General features: G+C 36.0%; 1 protein-coding gene across 1 annotated transcript in view; it reads right to left on the bottom strand.

Moving 5' to 3' along the window:
• The window catches only part of LOC107590265 (death domain-containing protein CRADD-like), a 13,983-nt gene extending 4,345 nt beyond the window's left edge, over positions 1–9,638 (bottom strand). The window contains exon 1 of the mRNA XM_016278957.1: positions 9,078–9,638. Coding sequence (XP_016134443.1) covers positions 9,078–9,387 — 310 coding nt within the window. The 5' untranslated portion in view covers positions 9,388–9,638. The remainder of the gene's footprint in view (positions 1–9,077) is intronic.
• Between the last annotated feature and the right edge of the window lie 3,484 nt (positions 9,639–13,122).

Raw genomic sequence — 13,122 nt, forward strand, 5'->3', positions numbered from 1 at the left:
ATAATTAATTCAAGTAGCTAAATGTTATAATTAATTAATTCAAATAAATGTGATCTTACAGCACTATTTCATCTCTTTCTGATCTGAAGCAGGCAGAATGCGGAGCTAACGATCTGTAACGTTCAATGTACAGCAAGCCGTGCATTATCCCTTATGAATTCGCTCTTTAGCAGCAGTTTTTTTTACAGCAATATTTAAATGACACCCTGGTCATTCTTGGTGTACCCAAAATGGTCCCACACTATCGACAAGCATTTCTCTGGTGGAAATAAAGCTTCGCTGTTTGGTCCCTCTGTCACAGTTCATCTAATGCATGTAGTAGCGTCCGTGCCTTTGATAAGCATGTCATTTTAAGCTGGTGCACCCAAATTTCGTTTTGCGCAAGCTGCAACAGCTCCGTTCCGTGTAACAGAAACACTCGGTTTAGCGGAACCTTTACGATTAATTAACCGTGACGTTTTAAAGCGCGGTTAATTGCGAAACCGGTTAATCGCTGCATCCCTAGTCAAAAGAATGGCCAGTGATGGTTTTAATGTTTTGTATTAAAATAAAAGTTTTAAAATATTAATATTGTAATAATATTATTACATAAAATATAACATATAAATACTAAAAAATTTTATATTAACATAAATTCATTTAAATATATTCTTAAATATAATAAAATAAAATAAACAATAAAAAACAAATCTTTAAGTACACACTGTCATTTGAACAATGAGTAGTAATGATGCTGAATTAACGTTCACAAACTTTTAAGTACAAAAAAAAGGCCTCATTCTGACAAGAAAATTACAAATTTCACAGATTTCAACTTGTGGTTCAATAAGTGAGTCAGGTTTATTAACCACTCTGATGGACTCATTTAGTTAATTCAGTAAAGGGATACTTTAGTTGGATTATTTGTTACTCATTAAACTTCTGTGGTCACATTCTGTGTTTGTTTTTGTGTACAGTTTTGCCATTGTACTCAATATATTCCCAGGCATATTTATCACCCCAGTTTATTTTATTTTGCTGACAAAAATGCCTGATACTATATTGGTTACCAGGAAAAAAGTAGCATTTCAGTGACATTTTGAGAATCAGCCTCGCACTAAATATGATTAAAAAAGTACAAAACTAAAAACACAAGTCGGTTATGTTACGACAAACTAATGTAAAATGTCTATAGCACAATCACGATTAAAGTTGATGAAAACAAAAGAAAAAACTGGTAAAGTAAAAAGAGGTTTTATTTGAATTTTTTAATCAAAATGAATACATTAGATACATGTTTAATGGATAAAAAATATAGTGTAGAAAGAAAGAACGAAAACAGAGAGAGAGAGAGAGAGAGAGAGAGAGGGTGCTTTGCAAAGAACATTGCCTGGGTTTCGACGAAATGCTTAACTTTTCTGAGAATTGTTTCTTTTTTATAGGATGGACCATTCCAGCTTCAATTTCCACGCGCACAGTGGACACTTAACTCCAGATTGCTGGAGGGAACAGATTGTGCACTTTAAGAACATAAAGTATGCAGAAGCCTTGATCTGAGGGGACAGTCACCGTACCTTCGTCTTAAGAGGCCGTATGGAGACACATGTAGCTCTGACGTACAGTATATATAGCCTATCCATCACGCTTTTGTTATATGAAGTGTCCGTGAGTTCGTTCATAACAGCAGAAAGTGTTTACATAATTAATTAAACATCCCTGTGAGAGGATGCAGTAAATTTGAAGGACTAGGAATATGTTTTTTTTTTTTTTAAAGGCAATAAAAATACAGACGTAAGCGAGCGTGCATGTGTGTGAGAGTTTGAATTTCCTAAAACAGGTCACTCTGTCTCTCTAGGAAAAGTAAATTCGTTAATTTTGGGCAGGGTCATAGTGAACCGCCCACACACAGCCTCTAGGGAACAGCAAGCTGTGTCGTATCTCTGGAAAATTCCACGAAATCTCACAATAAACCCTGCTTTTCAACAAGCATGACGTCACAGGACTGGGCTTGTTTATCTGAAGTTAAAAAGAGGGAAAGTCACAGGCGTATATATCACCATAATATACAATATAAACCAGAGAATTTCACATCTAACCTCACATAAACCTGCAGGATAGCATCACAATGTGACATTAATGTTCCTGTTTCCTCTTGAAGAGAGATGGGGACAGTAGAGGAGGGTTCATTGAGGACATTTAGGCTCAATACAGGTTTTTGTGAAGACTGATCATGTGAAGATTGAAAATTGATCATGATGACACAGAACAAACATGATCATGCAAGCAATCCAGGCACAAATTACACTGAATTTTTTTTTTCATTCATCCAATTAAAAAAAATATTTAGGGTAATGATTCACATCTATATTTTTTAACTTGAGCCAATGAAAAATAAATAACTTGCACTTAAAACATTTTTCAGTGTACTTCAAATTAGCCTCAAATTAAATATAAGCACAATTTTTGATCATTAAAATAGTTTTTTTGTTGTTAAAACGGCCTGACTATGGTGGTTTGATGTGATTGGCTTCCTCTGAGACTGTACATTTCATACATTCAAACGTGATTTCAGTACATTCCAGTTTTTATCAGGCTTCAGACGTTCCATCTCATTCCTTATGACTGCAATTCTGCTGCCCAAGTAAGGAATTCCAGTTGGATTACTGGATGTGCTCTAAATGGAAAATCCTGCAGACTGAAAGATAAGATTACACCTCTTTCCAATGGAAATGTCCGGTCAAACATATGTGGCTTATGGTTGTACATCTAAAGAAAAAAGAATGGAATGAATAATTAAGTTTACGCATGAAAATACATCCTTTGTGGAAAGTACACACTCACACGAAGACTATCAGACCAGAGCTATTAATGTGCATTAAAAACATGACAAATTTGTTATTTTTTAAAATAATTGTAATTAAGACAATTACATAATAAAAATAATTGTTTAATTTAAAAAAATCAATGTACATAATATAATTTACATTTATATAATTATGTATATAAAACAAAAATATAACATTACATGTATATAAAACTTATATATAAAATTAAATGTGTGTCCGTGTGTGTGTGTGTGTATATGTAGATAATACACACACACACACACACATAAACATATAAATTCTATATTATATAAAATTTATTATTTTATTTATATAGAATGTATTCTATTATATATCATTATTATTATTTTATATTTTAAAAAAATATATTGATTATGTTTTTGGTTGGCTCTGGCCTAACAACTTTGTTGTCAGTGATCAGTATCGCTTCCACAAAGAATATATTTTCTTGGGTAAATGTATATGTTTGCCATTTATAACTTAGGTTATTATTTAACTTTTGTAAGTAAATAAAAAATGTTTATTTAAAAAAAAAGACATTCTGGAAAAAAACTGCTTGCAAAAATAAATGGTATTTCTCCGTAAAAATATGAGCAGGGAAAGTACAAATCTGAACTGACTGGGCCAGCACAAAAGCACTTATGGTTTGTTATTTTTCAGATGACTGACACAATCAGTTGAAGTTATTAATCCAGCTCCATATAAATCAGAATGGCAGCAATGCATGCAGACACAAAATCTCTCTGTTGTCGAACTATAAAGATTTGCCTAGACAAGCAACTTGAGACAGATGGTTTCGTGTTATGAAGTGGCTCAAAATGTTCTAATGGAGCATAAATCTAAGACCTATTAACTGTCCTTAATAGAGCCCATGTGTAAGCCTTGGCTTTGGCCACATGAACAAAAAACAATCTTGGGTGGCTAAATTGGCTGTGGACGCTCAACATCTGATCTCGATAAATCTCCCAATCGTCTCCAAACTGCACCAATATGAGAGTGTCGTCTCTGTTCGTCAATACAAAACATTCCTAACAGATGCAGCACATCAAGGAGTCAGTTCGAGTGTAGAGTCCAGCTGGAACGGCCAGGCGCTGCAGCCCGCTTCCACATTCTGACAGGAAGACTCTCCTCAAGTCAACGTTCCTGGAAATTAGACTGTACTAGAGATGGGTGGAGGGAACGGAGGAGGAGAGTCAATGTGATGTTCCAACAAAAACAAGTGAACAGCACTGTGCTGGCTTGTTTCAAAAGCAAATTATTAAAAGTTCCTTCCTGTGTTCGTCCGTGGGCGAGGCAGAGAGGTGACAAGTCACACGAGGAGAAGAGTCCAGCTTAGCCGACACTAATGTGATTGTTACTAGGAACAATCTTGCTTGCTATTATAAATTAACTTGCTTATAAGTTTTATACGCATCAAACGTTCGGTTAAGCACGTTTTCCTAAAATAACGACCCACTTGTTGAATCTATTTTTTGCTATGTTGCTGACCTGATCTGTTCAGTTCACTGTAATTATATCAAAAAATGGCTTTGAAAAACCAAGATCTTAAGAGATCAATCCCACGTTACGATGACTTCACTGTTACTACATCCTAGAATGATGCTGGTGAAAATGGTGTAGCTTTATATATAAGAAATTAGAAATGAATACTTTTATTCAGCAAGGATACATTAAATAAATCAAAAGTTATATTTATGTAAAAATATATTTTTATTTCATAAAAATATTGCATTGTTTTCTGAAAGATAATATGACACTGAACACTAATGGCTGATGAAAATTCAGCTTTGCCATCACAAGAATAAATTAAATCTTAAAATTCATTTAAAGAGATATAATATTCCACAATATTACTGTTTTTACTGTATCAAATAAATGCAGCTTTGGTGAGCATAAGAGATTTCTTTCAAAAAATACTTAAGTTTGGAATGGTGTTAGTGTATATTAAGAGTTGGAACCATTCAGGGGTTCTAAAATATAAATCATATGTACAACTTTTTTTTTGGTCCTATTTGGAGCTTAACATTACCTGCTCACTATGAACTCAGGATCTCTTAAAGGGATAGTTTACCCAAAAATGAAAATTCTGTAATTAATTTCTCACCCCCGTTCCGTTCCAAACCTGTAAGACCTTCGTTCATCTTTGGAAAACAAATTAAAATATTTTTGATGAAATCCGAGAGCTTTCTGACCTCGCGCAGCTACGTAACTATCACGTTCAAGGCCCAGAAAGGTAGTAAGAACATTGTTAAAATAGTCCATGTGGCATCAGTGGTTCAACCGTAATTTTATGAAGCTACGAGAATACTTTTTGTGCCAGAGAAAATAAAAATAAAGACTTTATTCAACAATTTCTTCTCTTCTGTGTCAGTCTCTGTGTGTCGTGGTACTGTCGTGAACGTGCAAAGTCTGATGCGGAAGAGAAGAAATTGTTGAATAAAGTCGTTATTTTTGTTTTCTTTGCGAACAAAATTATTTCTTCAAAAAATTTATATTTGTGTCCACTTGAGGAAAAAATACATCATACAGGTTTGAAACAACAGATTTTTCCTTTTGGTTGCACTGTACCGTCCAGCAGCTATATAGCACACAAAAAACTAAATTCTGTGCTTCTGTTATACAGAAACAGGATTGTATGTGAATGTTTTACCATATGTATGCCATATGCCGCCAGATAATATTATGTGCTGGATATCTAGTTCTCAAGCTTTTTTATAGTCTTTGTGGGCGACGCTGGCATACACTGTAAAAGTGAACACATAGAGAACGGTGCAAAAGCTCTTGAGCTGAATTGGCAGCTGCTGGGTATTACAGAGGGTGACTAAAAACGTATAAGGGATTGACCTGAAGATATAAGACACGCAAATGCAGCTGTGCAAATAACAGATACTACAGTCATCGTGGTCTGATGACTTGGAGCACCAGTCTGGTGGACACATGTTACTGATCATGTAGAGCACTGTTTGTCAACTTCCTACACATTCTGGTCTGATAGGGAATGCAAAAACAATGCTAAATGAAAACAATGAAAAAGCAACTAAGTTTGAAAAACTAGGGTAGCATATGGTCTTGCAGAATGTGCTTTATAAGTAATAATAAACAGCCAATATATTAATAATGCAAATAAGCAACTAGTTAATAGTGAGAATTAGTCCCCATACTAAAGTGTTACCATCATTAGTTTGAATAAATTTCCATTTTTGACAGTTCTTTGGCTAAAACTGGCAAAGTAAAGAACAAAACAACAACAAAAATATGGCCTTTTGTCTGATCAAGGTCTCATACAAGCCGATTTGGAAAAGAAAGCTCCCAGAATGACTCACAACCGCACTAACAAGCAGTCACCAAGGGTTCTGAACATGCTAACTTCTGCTATAATGGAAGCCAGTTGTGATAAATTTGTCTAGAGGCCTGCCACAGAACATTTAGCCTTGTAAACAACTTAAAATTCAAAACCTTACAGCATCAGGTACGATAATTCCCAGAACCCGTAGGTGAAGGCTTAAGGAACCATTTGCATAATTTTCCTTAAAGCGAGCATCTCATAAATAAACATGCGAATACGCTTGACTCGCAGGTGTGCAAATGCACTTTAAAACGAGGATATTGTGTCCAAGAATTAGTCCCCATACTAAAGTGTTACCATCATTAGTTTGAATAAATTTCCATTTTTGACAGTTCTTTGGCTAAAACTGGCAAAGTAAAGAACAAAACAACAACAAAAATATGTCTGATCAAGGTCTCATACAAGCCGATTTGGAAAAGAAAGCTCCCAGAATGACTCACAACCGCACTAACAAGCAGTCACCAAGGGTTCTGAACATGCTAACTTCTGCTATAATGGAAGCCAGTTGTGATAAATTTGTCTAGAGGCCTGCCACAGAACATTTAGCCTTGTAAACAACTTAAAATTCAAAACCTTACAGCATCAGGTACGATAATTCCCAGAACCCGTAGGTGAAGGCTTAAGGAACCATTTGCATAATTTTCCTTAAAGCGAGCATCTCATAAATAAACATGCGAATACGCTTGACTCGCAGGTGTGCAAATGCACTTTAAAACGAGGATATTGTGTCCCCACCTGACTGATCTCGATTTCAAAGTAGGTAATAAGATCATAAGGATGGTGCTTTGTTAAATTCAACCAGAACATGCGTCTCATTTATTAATGTGTCCGTGACACTGCAGATTCAGAGCCTGTCACAACGATGGAGAATGAAAGCAACTTGAATGAAAAACATGTTCCCATGCCAACAGAATGACATCATTGGTGTCAAGATCCAAATTCATAGTGACATGAATATTAATAATATGAGCAGCGGATGACAATAAAAGCGGCAAAGGAAGAACAAAGCACCACAACCGTTTGTGTCCCTGAACGGCCCCTGACGACTCAAACCTATTAAGCTAAGAAGAGCTTTAAAATTAAAGCGAGTACTTAAGTGTGAAGAATGCTTGCTCAGAGTAGCGCTCGTCCTCGACTTCCAAGAAATTTGCAAGCACGCTTCTTTTTTCCCTCCGTTTCTTTTATGCTTTCTCTCTAACTCCACCCCATCCCCCAATTTATTACCATCTGAACCATAATAAAATCTTCAACTCAGTAACTGGAGACAGGAGGGAGAGGGAGAGCAGCCAACAAACAGCTTTGATTATATTTTTCCTAGAAAGGAGGATGCTCGGCGAGAGTGCTGGGCCCCAGAGCTAGTGCCAGGAATTAATGCAGCTTTCATGGAAAACCAGGGCAGCGCACCAAGCCGGCCTGGCCTTGAGAGACTCAAAACACAACTTCAGCTCTTTTTTTTCTTTTTATACCTCGCTCTCCTTCTGTTTTTCTTTTTACGTCTTGTTTTTCTAGGAGGGAAGGGGTTTGGGTTTTTTTCAAAGGTGTTCTGGGGTTCGGTTAACTGACTAAAAAGAGGGATGCGGAGTGTCAGTGTAGGGTTGTTTATTAGTGGGTGTTTCGTTCTCACATGGGAAAACAACAGAAAGCAGATAATAAGCCGTCTTTCAGCGAAACAGCAGCTGAAATATACATAGTGCATGCAGCGAACTCCTTTGTTTTTACAAATGTCTGAAACCAGACTGGTGTGGATGTAAATAAGGCATTTCACAGACTGTAAATATGCAAAAACATTCGTTTTCGAATCATATGGAAATTTGCTATGCTTTAAATGCATTTCCTGTAGGTTCTCTGAATTAGTAACAGAGGGTTTAGTGTTAGGGATTAGTGTTAGGAAGGGCAATTAAAGTACTTGTTATTTAACCCTCCGGTCAGAAACGGGAGATGTAATAGCTTGACCTCTAGCTTTCATAACCTCATCTCAATTAAAAAAATGAATAGTTTCATTATGAGACAGAGCGTGAAATCAGGTGAAACTGGAAAGCAATGCGAGGCAATAGAAACACATCTGACTACAAAATGCTTTACGTGTAGTGCAACTGGTGCCTTGAAATGGCTTAGAATGATGTTATAAAATACAATTATGTTTTAGTTGATGTGTTATATTGTGATATTTACTTTATTTTTATTTTAGTTATATATTATTATTTGTATTTTATTAAAAACTATACAATACAACTATAACAATATTAATATCTATTATATTTGACTAAAATAACATTTTTATATTATATATCTATTCTCTCGCACACATGTGAGACATGCCTGCCTCAGTGTCTGGAGACATTTGTTCAAACAGTGTAGATTTGCATATCCACCTAAGTTTTCAAGGCGTAAGTAATGTTGACTATTTTCTGTGAATATGTGAGATTTCATTAAGAGCTACAGATAAATAACTAGGCCTAGAAGATAGTAAAGTACAGTAGACTATAAAACCATTTGCACTACAAATCAATGTGTTTATGAATACGATAATAAAATAATGTGATAAATAATACAATTATTTAAATACATTTACAGTAAGTTACAAATGGCCACACCCACTCTTATGTTAACAATAAAGTTCACACACCACTATGTGTGTGCGTGTGTGTGTACCTGGACTGTTCTATGTTATGAGGACCAAATGTCCCCACAAGTATAGTAATAGGCTACCAGTACATTTTAAAACAAGCGTATAAATCGGGCTATTCTGTAAATGAGGACATTTATAGCATGTGTGCTTACTTGTACTTACTTTCCTTTTGTTTATATTATTTATGAATCGTATTTTTCGACTTAAAGCTAGCCCAAAGGGATGTTCTGTCAGATGTGGCTCAAACGATAGCCAAGTACACCCACGCAGGACTCACCTGTGAAGGACGGAGGAGGAGACTCGGTGTCTTCAGCACACAGTCGCAGTAATTTGTCTTTGATCCAGGGGAAATCTTTCTCTAATGACTGAATAAAGTGATGGAAGGCGCGCGAACCCCGCGTGGGCAGAATATCCAGCAGCTTTAGCGTTTTTTTTCTATTTGACGACTCAGACTGAATCTCCTCTAAATGACGCTCCGTTAAGATCTCCTCCTGGTATAAATACTGTATGATCATGTCGTCCACTAAAAGCTCCTCGGCCAGAAAAAGCCGCTGAGATCGGAGCAGTTTTTTGTGTTTTGGGTCCATATTTGAACCCGATGACCCAGTAAAAACCACAGTCTATGGTAAAAACCCAGATTGTTAACCATAACAACTGACTGAACTATGAAGAGTTTACTACAACGTCGGCGAATTCTTCGTTAACCTATCAATAACTGTTGGTAAATGCATATAAAGGGGTGTTTGTGAATATATATCACATAAATATCATAAGTTTGCGCTGGCCTGTGTAATACATTGTGTATTACAACATGACTTTTCCGCGTAATGTCGCATTAATTTCTACCGGCTGGAAACGAGGAGCAGGAGGAACTAATGTTTGGCATCATTGTTGTTCCCGCATTTGTGTAATGTGTGTAAACAAATTGAGTAATTTAGGCTAATCATTGTGCAGAAATAATGATCACAAACAAAAAATACCCTTAGAAATTGTATTATAACCTAACATAATAGAGCTGCTTTTATCCTTTCCAGGCACAAAGACACCTATTCAGAAACCTTCAATAAAAAGCTGGATTTTCTAGGTAGGTAGCGTTCTGTATTATTAATGCAACACATTTATATAAAACTTTAGAATGTGTTATGTCTTTACTTTCGCAGACATATATAGTTTATTGTGGTAACAATAACTAGAGCAACTCTGATATTTTAGCTTAAACTATAGTTACCACAGTAAACGTTTGCGAAGGACTATTATTACAGTCTTTTTTCTGTCTCTCTTTCGCTCTCTTCTTTTCACATGATGTAGCGCGAGTGATATTATTGAGTGATGCTCTTGTCTTTCCAGTTTGTCCTGTGATGACTCTTACAAAAACATTGTATATAAAGCTGCCTATTGCTGACATTGTCCCCTGATTAGGAAAGTTCTGTTGGATATATTTTCTTGTCCTCTTGACATTTGGTTAAAGCACTTGTTTGAAACGCTAAGCTTTCTTTTGCCATTAAAGTGGCTTTAGTCTTTCAAACACTGGCTATGATTTTGTAGAGCAACAGTTGTTCCAGGAAGAGCGGATTATTTAAATATCATGGCATTTATGAGCTGCAAGAAGTTGGATGTATCTATGTAAATCCCCCTTGGTATTATTTGTATAATCCTGAGGGTCCATACCGTCATTGCCTTTTGCAGTGCTCAACCCCGTGTCCTCAAGCAAACAATGCGCTATATGTTCAATTCATTTAATTTATGGTATGGCTCTTTATATAACCATACAGAAGGCCTGCTTTACCAACAAGCACGTTTTACACTAAGCCTTTTAAAATCTGTTAGAAGGGATTTTCCCTTCAGAGAATCCATTATTTTTGAGGCTTAAGGACTTCAAACTAAATTGGAAGCATATAATAAGGACATGGATATTTTTTGTAAAACTGTACTGTACAATCACTACATGTTTCAAACATTTAACATTTTTAGTTGTTAATCTTATCCATTTAATCTAATGTTTTATCATTCTAATGTTAATAATCGGTTTCATATTATCAACCATAGCTCTGCATGATGTTCCATATATTGTGTTTCTGCACATGGCACCACTCCTGCCTCAAATTTGAATGAACAGTTTGATATTATCATCATCTGGTCTTGATAATGCCATAATGACACAAAAGGTGTCACATGTGCTTTTGCGAACCATTTTTTTATCAGCTGTACAGTACAACATGAAGACTTTGAGCTGAAGTAGTCCACTGAATTGTTTTGTGCATGTGATATGAGGTGAGAGTTCAATAGCCCTCGCCCCTGAACTGATCTTTTAAATCCTGTTTACCTGACCACATGAGCTGTTAAGACGTTCACCAAGCCAGTGTCAGGTCCGGTCATGTAAAGAGATGTGAGATCCAGAACATTCCTCACTGGGTCAGTTCAGGTCCTCTTGCCCTCAACCACTGTCAAGTTTCAGGTCAACATATGTGTTTGTGCATCTTTCAGCATTTAATTTATTATTCCGTCACTTGGAATTTCTACTGAAATCCCATCCAACTACCTAACGTTTTGTCTAAAGAAAAATGATTAATTATGGATATTAAAATATATTAATAAAATATAAATGATAACATATGCTAACTGTATCATTGTCATTGGTCCTATGTGATCAGAGACAAAAATAACTAATACTGCTTCCCTTACTAACTATATTATATTCCATATTAAACTGTATACAGCTTTATTTTCATGCTATGTCAGAAGTAATATACTGTATATATAAAAGTCATGTACAAAAATGCGAAAGTCATGTGAAAAAGTTAGAACACCCTCTTGAATTCCATGGTTTTCCGTATCAGGACATAAAAAAATATCTGGTCCTTGACAGGTCTTACAATTTGGAAAATAAAACCTCAGATGAACAACACATGACATTTTGCTCCGTGCCATTTTTTATTTAACAAAAATAAAGCCAAAATGGAAAAAACATTTGTGACATAGTTAGGACACCCATACTATTAACATAGGAATTAAGAGGGTAAGTAGCAGTCAGACACTGCTAATCAAATGCCTTTGATTAACTGATCATCAGCAAGTGTGAGCATCTCTATAAAAGCAGAAGTTTTGTCAGTTTGATGGTCTGGAGCCTTCAGGTGTGTTAACACAATGCCAAGGAGGTAAGACATCAGCAATCATTTTAAAGAAGCAATTGTTGCTGCCATCAATCTGGGAAGAGTGACACCGCAATTTCCAAACAATTTGAAGTCCATCATTCTACACTGAGGAAGATTATTCACAAGTGGAAGACATTCAAAACAGACACCAATCCTCCCAGGAGTGGACGTCCCAGCAAATTCACCCCAAGATCAGACCGCGTAATGTTCAGAGAAATGGCAGAAAACCCAAGAACTACACTGCAGACTACGGGCCTCAGCTAACAAGTGAAACCATAAAGTTCATGACAGTACAATTAGAAAAATATGGGACAAGTTTGGCATGTTTGGAAGGCTTGCCAGAAAAAAAGCCTCTTCTATCTAAAAAAGCATGGCAGCACATTGTAGATTTGCAAAGTTGCATCTAAACAAACCATAAGACTTCTAGAACAATGTCCTTTGAATAGATGAGACCAAGGTGGAGATGTTTGGCCATAATGCCACGTTTGGTGAAAACCTAAAGAGCATTTCAACACAAACACCTCATACCAGAAGTCACACATGCTGGTGGAGGGGTGATGATTTTGGGCTTGTTTTGTAACCACAGGACCTGGGCACCTCACAGTCATTGAGCCGACCATGAACTCCTCTGTATCCCAAAGTATTCTAGAGTCAAATGTGAGGACATCCGTCCAACAGCTAAAGCTTGGCCAATATTGGGTCATGCAACAGCACAATGATCCCAAGAACACCAGCAAATCTACAACAGAACGGCTGAAAATAAACGAATCAAGGGCATAAACAAATGCCCTCAATCCTCAATAAACTAGACTAAACGTTGTAAAGAAGAGTGGGACGAAAGTCTTCCAGAATGATGTGAGAGACTGATTAAGTCATACAGAAAATGATTAATTCAAGTGGATCTACAGGCAACTGAATCAAAGGGTATGTTCTTACTTTGTCACACAGGGTTTTTCCATTTTGGTTTAATTTTTGTTAATTAAATAATAACACAGTGTGATATATAATGTGATGTTGTTCATCTGAGGTTTTATTTTCCAAATTTTAAGACCTGCCAAGGACCAGATAATTTTTTATGATGTCCTCCTAATACAGAAAACCATGGAATTCAGTGACCTAACTTTTTCATGACAGTATATGTATGTATGTGTATATATATATATATATATA

This window comes from Sinocyclocheilus grahami, unplaced genomic scaffold, assembly GCF_001515645.1.
Source record: "Sinocyclocheilus grahami isolate Dianchi unplaced genomic scaffold, SAMN03320097.WGS_v1.1 scaffold8.1, whole genome shotgun sequence".
In the NCBI taxonomy this organism is placed as follows: domain Eukaryota; kingdom Metazoa; phylum Chordata; class Actinopteri; order Cypriniformes; family Cyprinidae; genus Sinocyclocheilus; species Sinocyclocheilus grahami.